The 15,594-nt window shown below is 44.1% G+C and overlaps 1 protein-coding gene across 1 annotated transcript in view; it reads right to left on the bottom strand.

Annotated features, from left to right (window-relative positions):
* Positions 1-15,594, bottom strand: part of LOC138540759 (vitellogenin-A2-like) — a 135,002-nt gene that overhangs the window by 40,427 nt on the left and 78,981 nt on the right. The window contains exons 29-30 of the mRNA XM_069641708.1: positions 8,655-8,790; positions 2,521-2,707 (exon numbers count right to left, since the gene is read on the bottom strand). Coding sequence (XP_069497809.1) covers positions 2,521-2,707; positions 8,655-8,790 — 323 coding nt within the window. The remainder of the gene's footprint in view (positions 1-2,520; positions 2,708-8,654; positions 8,791-15,594) is intronic.

Genomic DNA, 15,594 nt, shown 5'->3' with positions numbered 1-15,594 from the left:
GGTGAAAAACACCAGTTTTTTGGCTTCTTACGGCCATATCCACATCACATCATCATCACCCCTCACTTCCCCAGAGATTGTTTGATAAGTTTGACAAGTGCAATGTTTTTTTTTAATGTCCGCAAATCAAACATGGCAGGCGTTTCCAAAAATCTGACACACTTCACGCTTTTCACCATCCAGTCAGTGGGCAGGTCCGACGTCCGCAGACATCAAGTCTCCCTCTAGGCCAATCGGATGCCCATCTGTGGACCAAACAATGAGTCCGCGGACTGAACCCAGACATCACTAATAATGTTTTATCTGCCTTTATCTCATTTTAAAGACAACTACTGGATGGATTTACACCAAATTTACAAAAGCACGCTTTTGTGTCCAAGCCACCGCTCCTGCCGGAAATGTTGTGAAAATCAGTCTAGAGGTTTAGGTTGTAGGCGTGAGCAAAAATGTTTTTCCATTGCGTCTATGGAAAATAAAAAAAGTGGACCCCCTATAACTTTGCCCCCTCTTGACAAAACCTCACCAGACTTACCCAAATTAATTCAGAGCATGCCATATAATTTTTTGCAAAGTTTGGTAAGGATTCATCCCGGGGAGCGAAGTTATAAGCCCCCCAAAAAGCGCTGTTCCTATGTGTTGAGCAAGTTAACCATAACTACACGGCCAATAAATATATATATATATTACACGGCCACAGTAGTGGCCATGTAGTTATGGTTAAGTTGCTGTTTCCATAGGAAGAGCACTTTTTGGGCGGCTTATAACTCTGCTCCACCTGGACGAATCCTTAAGAGGAGTGGTGGGGGTGTGGAGCTGCGACTGACTGCAATGTAGAGGCAATTCTCCAAGTTTGCAGAGATATGCGTAGGATGAACAGTCCCCATGTGGTAGTTTTGCACTATGGTGCTTTCCATTTGGGCTACGTGAGTTCACCTACTTTGTTGGGAGATTTGGAACAGTTGGTTCAAGCAGTCATCAACATCTTTCCAACTGCGAAAGTCATTTTTTCTGGATTACTCCCTAGAGCAAAATGGGACAACAGTTCTGTTTTTTTGTCCTGATCAAAGTATTGGTAGGCGTGCAATCAATCGCGGCATGCGTGCTTTCATGTTAAGAGCTGGTATGTTTTTTCTGTAGCCACGAGAACATTGTTTCCAGTAATGCGGCTTATTTTGAAGCAGATGGTGTTTCTTTATCTTTTTTGGGAAATTCCATGTTCTTTTGGAATGTAAGGCTTGCTTTGGAGCAGGTTATGTGATGATTGTAGGAGTAAAGTAAAAAGAAAAAAAAAACCAAAAAAAATACAAAATAACAGGTGCCTGTCAGGCATCTGCAAAAAAAAAACAGCTCTTTTCAGAGCCCACCTTAAAGGGGAAATGGGGCACACTATTAAAATGTACAGTTGTCACGCTTAGATCCTGTACATGTCCGCAGACATGGCTGTAGTCTGCAGGCAGCGGGTATTAGATACAGGGATTCTGGGGGGGAGAGGCATGCAAATGAGAATGAGCGAAGCTAGGGATTGGACAGTAAAGTTCAGTGGGTGTGTTGTGAACGGAGAGATTTAGTGAGAACGTCTTTTTCCTGAGAGGAGAACAGACAGCTATGGCTGTGTGTGCTCGAAAACAGATTATCTGGATTTTGGGGGACTCATGGATACATTGGTTGAAGGTGCATGCAGAAAGTTGTGGTATATCTGCAGATCTTGGATTCCCTCATGTGAAAGTGCACTGGCATGGAGTGCGTGGAATGAAATGGCTGGACTTGGTACCTCTCTGTGCTACTTTACAGACAGAGCGTCATCCTGATATAATTATTATTAATTGTGGAGGAAACAGTTTAGGGCATGTGTCTGGAATTTCTTTGCAATTTGCAATGAAGGAAGGACTTGAGAAGGTCATGGACATGTTTCCAAATTTCCAATTAATCATTTCATTTTTCAACATGTCAAGATTATGAATAGTGCACCTTCATCATGTATGCTACACAGAATACCTATCTTTCTTAATGAGTAGCTTAGTATACTGGATAGAACTTCATAATAGAATGGTATTTATATCAATGCATTGCTTAATGCACTAATTAGCTCATGATATTTATTCCAATGACCTTTGACACTTTTTTGTCTAATTATAATAAGAATCCCTTGTACAGAATTTTCATGAAAAGTAAATGAACATCTGATGTCATCAGTGATGTCATCAATGACATTTGTGATGTTATCTTTGATGTCCTGGGTGTTAGTCTTAGCAGTGCACGGTGGTGGTGCGAGTTATGGTTGCTAAGCTTACCATAACTGGAGAATTTCAGAATTTCAAGGGTTTTTCGGTTTTACTTCGAACCATAACATCCCGTTAACAAAGTTTTTTTTAGTGAATATATAATAAATATATATATATATATATATATATATATATATAATTTTACCCCAGTTCGAATAATTTGATGGGTTTCTATAAAATGGCCTGGTTTGAAAAGGACATCAAGACAAATCATAGCTCATGATTTTTCAATACTCACTAGCTGCTGAGTTTGATGTTGATGGCTTTATGTTCAGGCGACTCCTCCGCTGTCTTCATCATCACCAGAAACTTCAGCTCAGGGCTGCAGTCTTGAGCCAGGACGTGATAACAGCTTCCAGGCATCGAGTAGTTAAATTTTACCTCATTGAAGGTGGTGATTCCATTTTGCGAAACTTTGCAGTGACCTAAAAGTTACGTAATTATAAGAATTAAAATGGTATTTAATCATGTAATTCAAACAAATTGTCAATAAGTATAGTTTTAATATATGCCTTGGTCTGAACACTGCTGGAATTCAGTTGGGCACACATTGTGATCAATGTGTATCGCTTTACTAAATTAAACGAGCACAGAAAATATGAATTGTTCATTCATAATGCGCTTAATACCATCAAATGGTTTCTAAGGGCGGGATTGGGATTCAAACCAGTGTTGCGCCGCGTTGTCTTGCTTCCAAGAGGAACGTGTTGCCCCTCAGCTATTCTTCCTCCCCAGCTAGTATGAAATAACATCCAGCTATATGATTTCATGAGGCTATCATTGTTATTTTTTAACAGTGTTCTGAAATGTAATGGCTTAATAGTAGCTGTAAATCAGTTACTATTGTGTCTCAAAAATATCTTCTCAGGAGTCTACAAAGTGTGTTTTAGGCATAGCTCTCAACTCACCCGCTTCTGGCGGGTGTCACCCGCCTTGAAAGCCGATGAATCACCCGCCAAGTCCCTCATACGCCCATTCACTTCTATGGGCCTCTCACCCGCCAAAAAGAAAATCGGGTGTTTTCACCCGCCATGGTGACAAAAAAGGTTGGGAGCTATGTTTTAGGAGGATGCCACTTGCGGGTACTATCTAATGGGACATGTGCCAGCAGCCTTCCTTAATATGTCCAGGATATTCTCCAATGGAATAAAGGAAATGCCCCTACATTTATTTTATTAATATCATATATTATTATAACGTACAGTGTTTAGAACAGAACAGTGCTTAAATGAGCATGTGGGACATAGAATTCCCAGTATAAGTAGAAGTGTCCCAAAAGTGACTGGTGGGAACAAGAGCTCACATCCAGTGCGATCCTACAGAGCCCCTGCAGCTACTCCCATGGTAGCATCCGCACTGCTCTCTGATAACAGTCTTTCCTTAATTTCTCCTAATGATCTGATTGCACTACTGGCACCCGCATCACTAGCAGTGAGTGGCCAGATGATCATAGATTTGCATCCGTGCTTGAAACTGTGCAAATACTTTTAGTGCCAGTTTTACTGCTTGTGTAATAAAGAATGGAGCAAACACGCTTTGCTTCAATCCGTACGGCAAAGATTTTTGCAATCGAGTGAAATGGTTTTGCAAATGTTTCCAGTGGCGGCTGGTATGAATGTACGTAGGGGCAGAGCCCCCTCATGTATCAGCAGTAGGAGAAAAGAAGACGCACATTTGTATTTAAATTTACACCAATCTTAAATCTATCTTTCGGTTTTACTCGATGCAGCGCTCCACAGCACCATCATGTGATCCTTTGTGGCCATGGCCCAGGCACAGTTATGATGATGTGTAGAGTGGCGCGTCACGTGGTTTGAATGTTTAATCTGGTTGGCGCTTGTCTCCTTCCGCTGTTTTGCTAAACAAATCATCAGATGGCAAGTGGGACGTGAAAGGTCTGGCCCCTAGGGTGTAAGCCTCAGCATAAAGCTCCCAAGGCCACCTGATTGACAGCAGCCAGGTACCTGTGAACTGTTGATGCACAATGGCTGGGCGGGATATCCAGGTCAGTGTGTGTCCTGACTTCCATCAAGTGTATGGATTTGAGCTGGACTGGCCAATCATTGTGCAGGTAAGCGTAGAACACAATTTGTGTATAATAAATATGTGTGTGTGTGCGTGCAAAGGTTGTGTCTGGCTGTGTGACTGGGAGTGCAGGCCAGGAATTTGTATGTTCCTACGTGGCCCAGGCCGTGGGTGTGTATGTGTGAGAGAGAGAGAGAGAAATGTGCAGCATGGGAAGTGTGTAAATAACGGTAAAACGTATTGTCTAATGCACTGTGACCCTGTAAACACTTGAGAAACCCCTTTATTATTACGACTATTTGTCACAATGAATAACCTATGTGGTCAAAATAAAATATAACGTGATCTTTATACAAACGAATATGATTCATAAACGAGTGCTCCCTACAGCCAATGAGCTGGTTACTCCAGGTAACATTCTCACAAAGCATTCCTGATGACGCCCCATGCGGTGTGAACCCGAATTGTAAAGTACAGAAAATGTTGTCTGTGTCATTTGTCTTAAAGATGTGCAGGGCCCAAAGTTAATTGAAAACCTTGTAATTGTTAACAAAGTAAGGTGTCACAGTGAGATCATCATACACCTGTAGTTCATGATGTAAAATCTGGCAAGTACTTCACATGGAATAAGAATAAAAGCAGTGATCGGCCCATAATCATATCAGGTGGACTTTTGCAGAGTGCTCGTAAAAGTAAGTCTAGTGCCACCACGCACAAATATTTTATTAATAGAAAAGACTGATAACTATTATTGAGGTTGATAAATGGCAGGTCACGCAACATGATGCCAGGTGCTAGCCAGGTAGATGACAGAGACGTCTTGAGAGATTATTTTTTGTCAATGTTTAGTTTTGACTATTCGGTGTAGCCACCTGTAAGCTGAAACTATCGCAGTGTCGCAGTGGAGTGTAGTTTAGAAGCAGGTGGGTTGTTTGAGGGGGCAGACAGCATGTGGATGTTATTTGGTTATATACATGCTTTCTGTCATGCAGTAATATCGAGCTTTAGAGCCAGACAGTATTTGTTCTAAGCAGTTTTCTGCAAGTTTGTGGCTTAAATGCAGCTGTAAATGTGCTACTGATGAAATGAAAATGACTCAACCAAGTATGCCTTCAGGCACGATTTATAAGCACTAAGTGTGTTCTTACATGTGTTCCTTGCACTGAAGTCCAATCAAAAACAAGCAATGGCAAAGAAAACGTTTTTACTTGCGTATAGGTATTAGTCACTTGCCAGTCACAGATAGCATATACCAAGTTGTACACACCATTTTCAGACTGTTGGCATCTTATGGCAAGGTAATATAGTAGCTAAGAAATGTTTATCCCATGCCTTCATAAAGGGAAAATGGATGGCTTTGCCACTGCTTGCTTGATTACTGTCTTTACGATCCCAGTGCTGCAGACAGAGTTTCATTACATGCCACATCTTAAAGTGGCATGGCATTTTGTATTGTATTGGCATTATAGGCATCACCAACATGAGTGTTCCTATGTGGGCATAATGGCCTACATTGGTACTCCATCAATGACACTATTAAGACTGCCGTTGCTATAGTTGGTGCCATTTGATAATGGCACAGATCAGTGAAAAAGTATAGTGAATTAGAATGCTACAGAGAAATGTCCTGCGGCTTTGAAGGGTTTACCTTAGAGGCTTAGAAGTGTGTGTCCTATAATTTCCACCACTCACTCTTTGGTTTTCCCTGTGTCCTTAAAGGAACTTTTTCCTACCATTTCAGGAATCCTTAATATCCATCCCAATGGACTGCAGGGGATCCACAGCCAGATTCTGAGTGGTGTGCCACCAATATGATCATGTTTTCTTACAGTGGTATGGCATTCCTTTAGTGGCTTCATGGCAAATCCAACAGAAGTATGTTCTTACATGGGTAGAACTAGCATGGTCATATTTTCTTATAGCATGTTTACCAGCATTATGGGCAAAGCAAACATGAGTATCTTCTTATATGGCAATACTGGAATATATTGGTGCAGCCAGCATGGACACATACGGGCAAAGTCAGCATGAACGTTTTCTTTTATATATTGGCATATCCTGGGCAAATGTTTCATAAAAATGCATGGAAAGTTCTCCTGTACACTGTTGGTGACTTGGCATCTATTGGACTTTTTGCATTGTTACCCTGAAAATCGATTGAAAGATGTGTGGCTTTTACCCATTTTTTCACAGAAGGTGTGCTGTGAAAGGACCATTTTAACCCATTATACCCCCAAACCCTCCTTGGTTGGTTTGGGCTCCCTCGTATGCTCGGTCACTAATGGACATTTATAGGAAATATTTATGCCACACCAATCAAAAAAATCACCAGCCGCCATTACATTTTTCTGCCTGAGCCCTAGGGAATAAGCAAAGAGGACAAACTCCAAATTTAGCTAGGACCCTATTACAGAATATGTTGAACCAAGGAAAGAAAACGCAGCACACAAAGGGCTTGATTCACAGGGTATTTTCCTAGTGAGCTTCTGGAAATCAGGCCCTAAGTGTTTTTTTTGTGTGTGCTTTTGTCCATGTATGCAAAAGGGAACAAACCAAATAAATGTTTTCTGCATTTCAAATGTGAAACATGGCTCTTTGAGGCAAAACCGACCAACAGGGTACACAATATAGAAATGGCAAAACCTGTTTATTCCATTCTGCATTATACAAGCAGTAAAGCTGGTGCGATATGCAAATGCACAATGCATTTGCACCGAATTTAGCATCGGTGCAAGTGCTAGATAGCTTGGTCTGGTAGATTTAAAATCCACAGGGTGGGGCTGGATTACAGAACAAATCATGGGGCAGAAACACATTTTGTAATGTAATTAGGCACATGCACAGCAGGTATTAGGGCTCTGTGACTTTGTTGTAGCTAATTCAGGATAAGGGACTTCATTATGAGTGTGCCGGTCTGGAAACAACCGTGCCGGTAAGTCTACCGGCACGGTTGTTTCCAGACCGGCACACTACCTCTCTGCGGGCGGGTGCCGTCCCGCCCGCCAGGGTCAAACCTTGCGGGTGGAACAGCAGCACCCGCAGAGATGCACGGAGGCACTTGTTTCACGGTGCTTCTGTGTTCCCCATTCCCATTGAGTCCCATGGGACTCAATGGGGAAATACAAAATTACTGGCGCCTGAATTCCCGGCCGCCGGACTCGGAATAGCCCAGTGGCACCGGGAAGTCAGGCGCCGGTAATTCATTACAGGTCCGGCGGCAACCTGCCGGTTTTACCAGCATGGTTACCCCCAGGCCAGTAATGAGGCCCAAGGTGTCCAGGGGTACAGTAAAACACTAAGCAAGAGCTTAGGCCCTACACGTGTTGAAAGATGTTTTTAAAGGAGTCAGATTCACATTTGAGTCCATAAAATTAGTTTAATTGACGCCTCCTCATTAATGCAAAGGCCGACTCCCACATCAATGCGTAAGGCCGATAGGGAACTTTGCCCAATTCGTGCACATTAGAATTCATGTGCTAATGAATCGTAACATAAATGGAAGGTGTAAAAGCCTTGAGTAAGGCTTTAATGCCTTCCATTCATGCCAGACCTCATTTTCATTTATTTGTATGACACAGAGGAGGGGAAGAACACAACTTGTGTTTCCCCTGCCTCCCATCCTCTCCACCAAAGAAAACGCTCAGGCATTTGAGCCGGCATAGATTTTCATGCCGGCACACATTCTGAAGATTCTTATGGGGTCTGCAAGCTTTATGCACCAGGAGGAAACAGGCAGATACCATAGGGATCCATTGTACACGCTGCCTGCCATGCTTGCGTGGCAGGCAGCGTGTACAATTACAACTAAACCCTGACCGACATACTTTCATGTCCGGCTGGGTTTAATTTCAACTGGAAACACTGCTCACCATGCGCGCGTAGTAAGCAGTGTTCCCAATTGAAATTAAACCCTGTCCGACATGTACTCAAATCGGACAGCGTTTAAATGGAATCGCTGCATGTACCCTCATGGCAAGCGATGCTCACAATTACAATTAAACCCTGCCTGACATACGTGTATGCAAGTATGCCAGGCACCATTTACTCACTTTTCACGGAGGAGAGCAAAAGTGCAGGGCAAAAGGAGGCATAAACACGTGTACACCTCTTTTGCCCTGCACTTTTACACTCCGCCATGAAAATGACAAAAATGTGGCGACAGAGAGCCATTTCGTTGCAGTGCAAACGTAACGGCTCCTGCCATCAAATTACACGTTTGGAGAACATGAGCTCTGTTGTGTTATAGGGACCACGATGTTCGCACGTCCTACTGAGAGTATCATTTCTCTATCACTGTGCTAGAATAGGCACAGCCCAATCAGGGTACACATGCAGAGCGCTGCTGACCTTTAAGTTTATCCGCGAGTAGGTATGGAGTTTCCATGAACATGTTCCATGTGGGAGCTTGGAAGTCTGATGCATGCACAGATCGACCTGCAGTGATCGCCAGCGGGAGCCGGAGGGATCTGTAATACAGAGTGTGCTGAGAAAGGAAAAACAGTACATTAGAACCTGAAATAATCACCAAGGTTATCTTCTCTACTTTTCTGTGAGTTGCCTTGCACGAGGCACCCAACAACCAGCTGGCGATTCACTGGCAACCTCTGAGTCACACAAGCATTGTAAGATGGCTGCAGTCCTTTTAGTTATCTTGTAGGAAAACGTGTTGCACATATCATCAACAGATTGGTGTAGGTCTCTCTCTTGTATCGATAATTAAGGCTGATTCATGGTGTGTAAGTTTGTGGTGACATAAGAAAGTTGAGTGATTATTCCTCAAGGTTTATAGTGATTCTCTCGAAAATAAATGGTCGACATGCGAAAGCAACGAATACAAACAGTTGAATGCCAAAACATCGACAACCTATATTTTATATGTAAAAGTGCAATTCCATCGAAACCAGTCCATTGACAATATACATGGATTGGTTTCAATGGAAATGCACTTGTACATGTAAAAAGTTGCATTTCCATGATATGATCGTTTATTTATATAGCGCCTATACACAATGTGTTTCAAAGCGCTTCAAGGCAAGGGTTGGAACAAGGGAAAATACAACCACATTCTTACAGGCCATGAACAGTAAGGATGTGAAATTAACTATCGTACTCGACCTGACGACATTTCAGATAGTGCAAGAGCTAAGACATAGATAAGGAAGGGAGGGGGAGAGTGGGAAGGAAATGGAAACAGACAGGCGACTACCGTACTAAGCCTGACGACATTTCTGGTAGAGCCGGAGAAAAACAAAAGGTGAGGGAGAGGGGTGCAGAAAGGGAGGGGAGGAACAAAACAAGCGACTATTGTACTAGGCCTGACGACATTTCAGATAGTGTTGGAGGGGCGGTGGGGAGGAAAAAAACAGTAATGGGAGGATGGAGGAAACAGACAAGGTTGCTATCATATTAGGTCCAGGGAGAATTCTGATAGAGTAAGTGCATAGAAGAAAGTAAGGGGAGGAGATAGGAAAAGGGAGAAGGGAAAGGAGGAGAAAAAAGAGAGTAAGCAGTCAAAAAGAGTGGAGAAGCAAGAGTGGAGAGTGAATACAACTGCAGAAGTCAATAGTAACACATAATGTTGCAAGCCAGGATACAAGATGAAGATGGGAACAACATGATTCAGGGCCACCATGAGTACAAGATGCAAAGGAAGTCCAGCATGAGAGTTGAGAAAGAGTGACACACCGTGAATGAATGAAGTCCATAAAAGTCAAATCCAGCATTGGCCACAAGACAGTGATGGTGAAGGAAGGCACCAGGTGGGCGGGTCTTGCTAAGTGGTGAAAAAGAGCAGCAGGCAGGAAGGTACCAGGTGGGTGGGGCTTAGGCCAGGTGACCTAGATCCACTTGCACCTGCTCCCCATCTGCAAACTGGAGGGCTCCTTAAGTAGGGAAACAGAGCGGCAATCAGGAAGGCACCAGGTGGGCGTGGCTTGCTAAGTGGTGAAAAAGAGGGGGAAGCAGGAAGGCACCAGGTGGGCGGGGCTTGCTAAGTGGTAAAAAAGAGTGGCAAGCAGGAAGGCACCAGTTGGGCGGGGCTTGCTAAGTGGTGAAAAAGAGCAGCAGGCAGGAAGGCACCAGGTGGGCGGGGCTTAGGCCAGGTGACCTAAGCCATGCATTTTTGTGTAACTTTAAAATGTTACACGGCGCTGTCCAGTGCTGAAATTTCAGAACTGGCCAGCCCATTGTAATGTTTTATTTATTTTTTTTATATTGGGGGATCCCCCCAACCCCCATGCCTACCCCCCAGCCCCCATGCCTACCCCCAACCCTAACCCAAGCCCCAACCCTAACCCTAATGTAACCCTTAAACTAACCCAAGCCCCAACCCTAACCCTAATTTAACCCTTAAACTAACCCTAGCCCCAACCCTAACCCCAACTCCAAACCTAACCCTAACCCCAACCCCAACCCTAACCCTAGCCCCAGCCCTAAGCGCTTTGAAACACATTGTGTATAGGCGCTATATAAATAAACTATCATATCATATCATATCCTAATTTAACCCTTAAACTAACCCAATCCCCAACCCGAACCCTAATACTTACCATTACATGTCGATGGAACCATCGAATATTTTTCAACAAAATGGCCATTCGATGGAATGGTATTTCGATTAAGAAAATGTGATGGTTTGACATTCGATGGTTTGGGTTTAGATGAAAAGGTGCCCCCTTTTTGCCCTGCACTTTTACACTCTGCCATGAATGACTGTATACCTTCCTCAATGCTGGACTTAATATTGTAATACTTTTACGAGAACTTCTTTTTCATTTCCCCGCCAGCATGCACACGAATTGAGCACCGCCTTGAGAAGATCAAGTCCTCATCACTCGTTGCTGGATTGCGGGACTTCTACATCACCTACACAATGCATGGAATCATGCGGCCACTATATCACGCTTTCCCATTCTTCACTGCTTCAGGGAACACCTGTGAAACTATTTCTTAGGGTTTTGTTTTTGGCAAATGTTTTACAATTCTTATCTGAAATTCTCCCCATTCGTCTTACAGTTTCCAACATATACCCACATACATTGTTCCCCATGTCATCCTCCACCTTGTCTTCAATAGAATCAGAGCCTGACCCCCACCTTCCCAAAACATCATGTATAGCTAATCCCTCGCACCTCACCTGGATGTAATGTGGGGATGCTGCATAAGACTTTAATCACCCCATTGCAACATTTCTGCACTAGCACACACCCTTTGCATGGGTGTCACCTTAGATCCTATGCCAGTCCTTAACATTCAAAGCATATAATAGCAGCCTAACCCTAATGGATTGCACAGTGTTGTGTCTGTGCCAAGATACTTTTGTGTTAAGTATGGTGTAAACGAAAACAAATAAGCAGATGGTTATACTGTGCTGCTGTATAAGTGGCTACAAAGGGGTGCTTGTGTAGAGGAGCAGCTGCATGCTTCTCCAGGAAATCCTGCCCCCCTACGTCCTATATGTTGGAAGCCTGAGATCGTACCATGTTTGCCACTTGCAGTTGTAAAGAAGATACCCATTGAGCCAACCCTACAGAATGTATCCCCGAAGGGACGACAATCTGAGGGAGGAACTCCCTGAAGGAATATGAAAAGAGCAAGGAAAGAAGTCTGTGACGTCATAAGAGAGTATGAACGACGTCTCAGAATACTGGCTGAAGAGGATGTATGGATCCTACAGAAACTAATGACCAAGTAAAGAATCGAGTGAACTCTTAAATATGAAGAAGATTACACGTGCACAAGGTGTTGCAGAGAATCAACCGTTCAATAATTGTACAGAGGCTGAAACACAAGGTGACTAAGACATCATAGAAGCTGGCTATATGTAGTGAATAGAATGCAGGCAAAGCCACCATTGTATAGAAGATGGACATCGGTATCATGAATTTTAGTAAGCCAGGGCCCATGAAGAGGGAAGAGAAAAAACAATGTTGTAGGAAGAATAAGCTGAAATCGTGAAGCTGCACAGCGATGTTGTCTAGCCTGGAGTCAAGATTGAAGCAGCCAAGGTCAGCTATCTATTCTGGAAAGGAGCAAACGTACAAAGGATGAATCATCACTTGTTAAGGGGCAAAGAAAGAACACCAACCGTGCCAAGTTTGATTCATTTAAGAGATTTTAAAGATGAAAAATGGAGCAGATCGTGGTCTCCTGTCATGTGAGCCAAGGATGAAAATAGAGTCGAACTTGGAGTCCTAGAACAGCGATAATGAGTGGCCTCACTCCCGTGTATTCTCAGAGACAAGGATTCTTTGCAAGGCCCATTTAAAATACAATCTTCATGGGAGAAGGCTTGGGTGATGAGAGTTGCTGGGCTAATTGGGTGGGGAGTGTTGGAGAGAATTCTCGTGTTATGGCTAATTTCCCTTACCTATAGAGGCCCCTAGCAGCTTTGCTGGATTTGAAGGGTTTGTTTTTTTCTCCTGCTAAGAGTGACAGAATTTTCCCACTGTTAGGCATTTTTGCTATGTGTGTTCTAGGCTATTTTTTGTGTTTAATGTCTATGGGTTTTTTTTCACCTCCATAGGAACCATCTTTATTCACATGTGTTACACAGCACCCTCCGTGCAGTAACACAGGGGTGTCGTAGCAAATATTTTCCTATGGGATTTTCCCATTGTTCGAGGCTACCACATTTTCTGACAGCCTCTAACATACCGCTGGTGTATTTTAATATTAACTTTACTCCGGTAGGTTTTATTTGCCAGAACTTTAAATACCTTCTTTCTCGTGTCTTCCTCTAAACTCCTAACCCAGGTCGGGGATCCTTTGTTCGTCCTTTTGGCAGGCTTCTGCCGAGAAGCCCTCCTTTCGGTGCCACTGAGTCTGGGGTGGGTCCATTGTGTGGGAGGGGGAGTAGGACCCCTGGACAGGGTTGCCTCAGCAACCCATGTCGCACTCTATCCTGATAGGCTGGAGGGTCTCCCGCCAAGATGACCACTCCACTGTGTGAGTGACAGCTAGGCTGTATGAATGGGGATCTTTTTGCATAAAAGCAGGGTACAGAGGACTGGAAGAGCAAAACGTCGTCACTGGAACTGAGAAGCCGAAGAGGGGAGGAGCCAAAGACATCTGCCACAACTGAACCACCGGTGAAGCCCTGCTGCAGCGTCTCACCCCTTTTCTCCACACGACGAGGGAAGATCTTCATCTCCAAGAGCCTTCTTCCCTTGAGCTGGTGGGGCCAACCAGTTTGCAAATCGCCTTCCCGGACCTGCCTTGGTCAAATCGCCAGTACCCTGTACTCGGAGACCGGATAGCCAGGCACCAGTCTACCCGGACCGTGATTTAAAGGAGCGTACCTTTTATTCGTCGGTCAGCACCGCCGCTGGTTTCATCCCTGGGTAGCAGTAACTCGAACCTTCCTCCATGATGAGAGCCTCTCTTCCTCTGCTGGATCCACCGAACTCTAGGCACTACCAGGAACAACCATCACCGCAGGAGCAGCTTCTTCATTTATAAGGTACATTGTTCCGCCAGGCCGCCCTTTCTGCGTGGCAGTGCTAAAGGTGTTTTAAATCCTTAACCTACCTGGTGGGTTGGCCGCCCCTCTCTAAAAGCATTGTCTTTCCGCTTCTGCATCCACCTTTTCAAATCGTTAACCAAAGACTTGACTGAAGCTACAAGAACATTTTGCTCCTGGGCCCTTGCCCTGTACCACAGACTCTGGCACAGGCCTATTGAATCTGGCTAAATTTGTTAGAACTGCCTTCTCCAGAATGCTTCTCAACTAGAACTGTGTTGGTGCACCTACTTCTTTTAACCACCTTTTCCTTCCCACTTGTATAACCTGTGAAGTGCCATTTTGCTCGGTTTTCATTTAAGTATTCCTTATGCTAAAGTGCTGCCTTGCCTAAACTTGTTCACAAATTTATGGGAAGTGTTGCTAGGGTGTGTAAGAGGATATTTCTATATAACTTGTGTTTCCCTCCCTTCTGAGAAATTGCTAGAGTGCCATTTGTGTTTGGTTTTCACTGTGCCGTTTTGCTCAGTTTTCACTCTTGCTCCAACTTGTCTACAATTTAACTAGGGAGTTATGTATATTTTCTTTGACTGAATTTAACTTGCTTAATAACTGTGATAAATATATTTAACTAGAAGTGTGTAAAATAAATATATATTCTCTTTAATGCAAAGCTTTAATCAGTGTTTCCTTGTGCCATAGTACTGCAGGCCTATTGTGTAAACCCTGAATACTGCTCATCTCCCTCTTGAGATAAGTCTGACTGCTCAGCCACAGCTACCAACTAAATCGTTGTGGTACAGACTGATACCAAAGGGGATTTATTGCTCTCACCTGTAGTCCTAATCTTCTGTAGTGCTCCCTAAGAGAACTGCACAGGATTCTGCCTAACAGGGAGGTAGAGTCAGCACCACATCCTTGCACCTGGGTCGGCGCTTACATGCTGTTAAGTGAACCAAATGTTCCAGACATGGAACGAGCGTGCCAACCAATTGTAGTGGTCCATATAACGAAGGACCTTATAGCTTTAAGACCAATCAGAAACCATGTAAATGATGTTTAAGATTACATGTTTTAGAGGTAGGCATATATGGACCACCTGACAGTGGGCAGCCAATCACAATCCTAGTTCCTATACAATGGGCCTCTTTACGACCCAGGCAGTTGTCATGATGCCTACCACCTTGCATCAGGACCAAGTCCATCAGCTCTGGGAGCAAGCATCCAGATACTTGCTAAAACCCCAACAGCCCCGGCTGAGGGCTGTTTGGGTTCAGTCCTGGCGCCATAGGCGCCAGGCTCATAGACTTTACTTACCTGATGCAGACCATGCTGCTAGTGAGTCCAAGCCAACGTGAGGCTTGGGTGGGACTATTTTGTTACAGGAACTATTTTTTACTCGGGTGTGGTTCTTGGGAACTTCTTACCTGGAACTACTTTGGAGGCTATTTAAACCACGCCCGATCAGCAGCACACGCTTCGCGTCATTCTGCATCCAGCAGCGTAACGCTTACCGTGCCTGCAGTGTGCATCCAGCCTGCTGCCATGCCCGCCTCGCATCTGGAGCTCCTAAAACAAAGAGGAAACAAAAGGTCAAGGTTAGAAAATGAACTATTTTCGAATTCCTCACCTAATTTCGGATCCATCTCGCCTCCGGACCTGGAAAGTGCATCATTTCTGTACGCGCCGCATCTCCAGCGGCAGCGCCGCGCCATACTCACCAGTCATCACAGCATCTTTCGATTCGGTGCTGCCTCCATCATTTCTTCGCCGAACTTCGGCACCTGAGGGACAAAAGAAAACAACAAGGTGAGCCGAGAAAACCAA

This window comes from Ambystoma mexicanum, chromosome 1q, assembly GCF_040938575.1.
Source record: "Ambystoma mexicanum isolate Mex_15411 chromosome 1q, UKY_AmexF1_1, whole genome shotgun sequence".
Lineage (NCBI taxonomy): Eukaryota > Metazoa > Chordata > Amphibia > Caudata > Ambystomatidae > Ambystoma > Ambystoma mexicanum.
The sequence above is the reverse complement of the archived record's forward strand: the minus strand, read 5'-3'. Positions and strand labels throughout refer to the sequence as shown.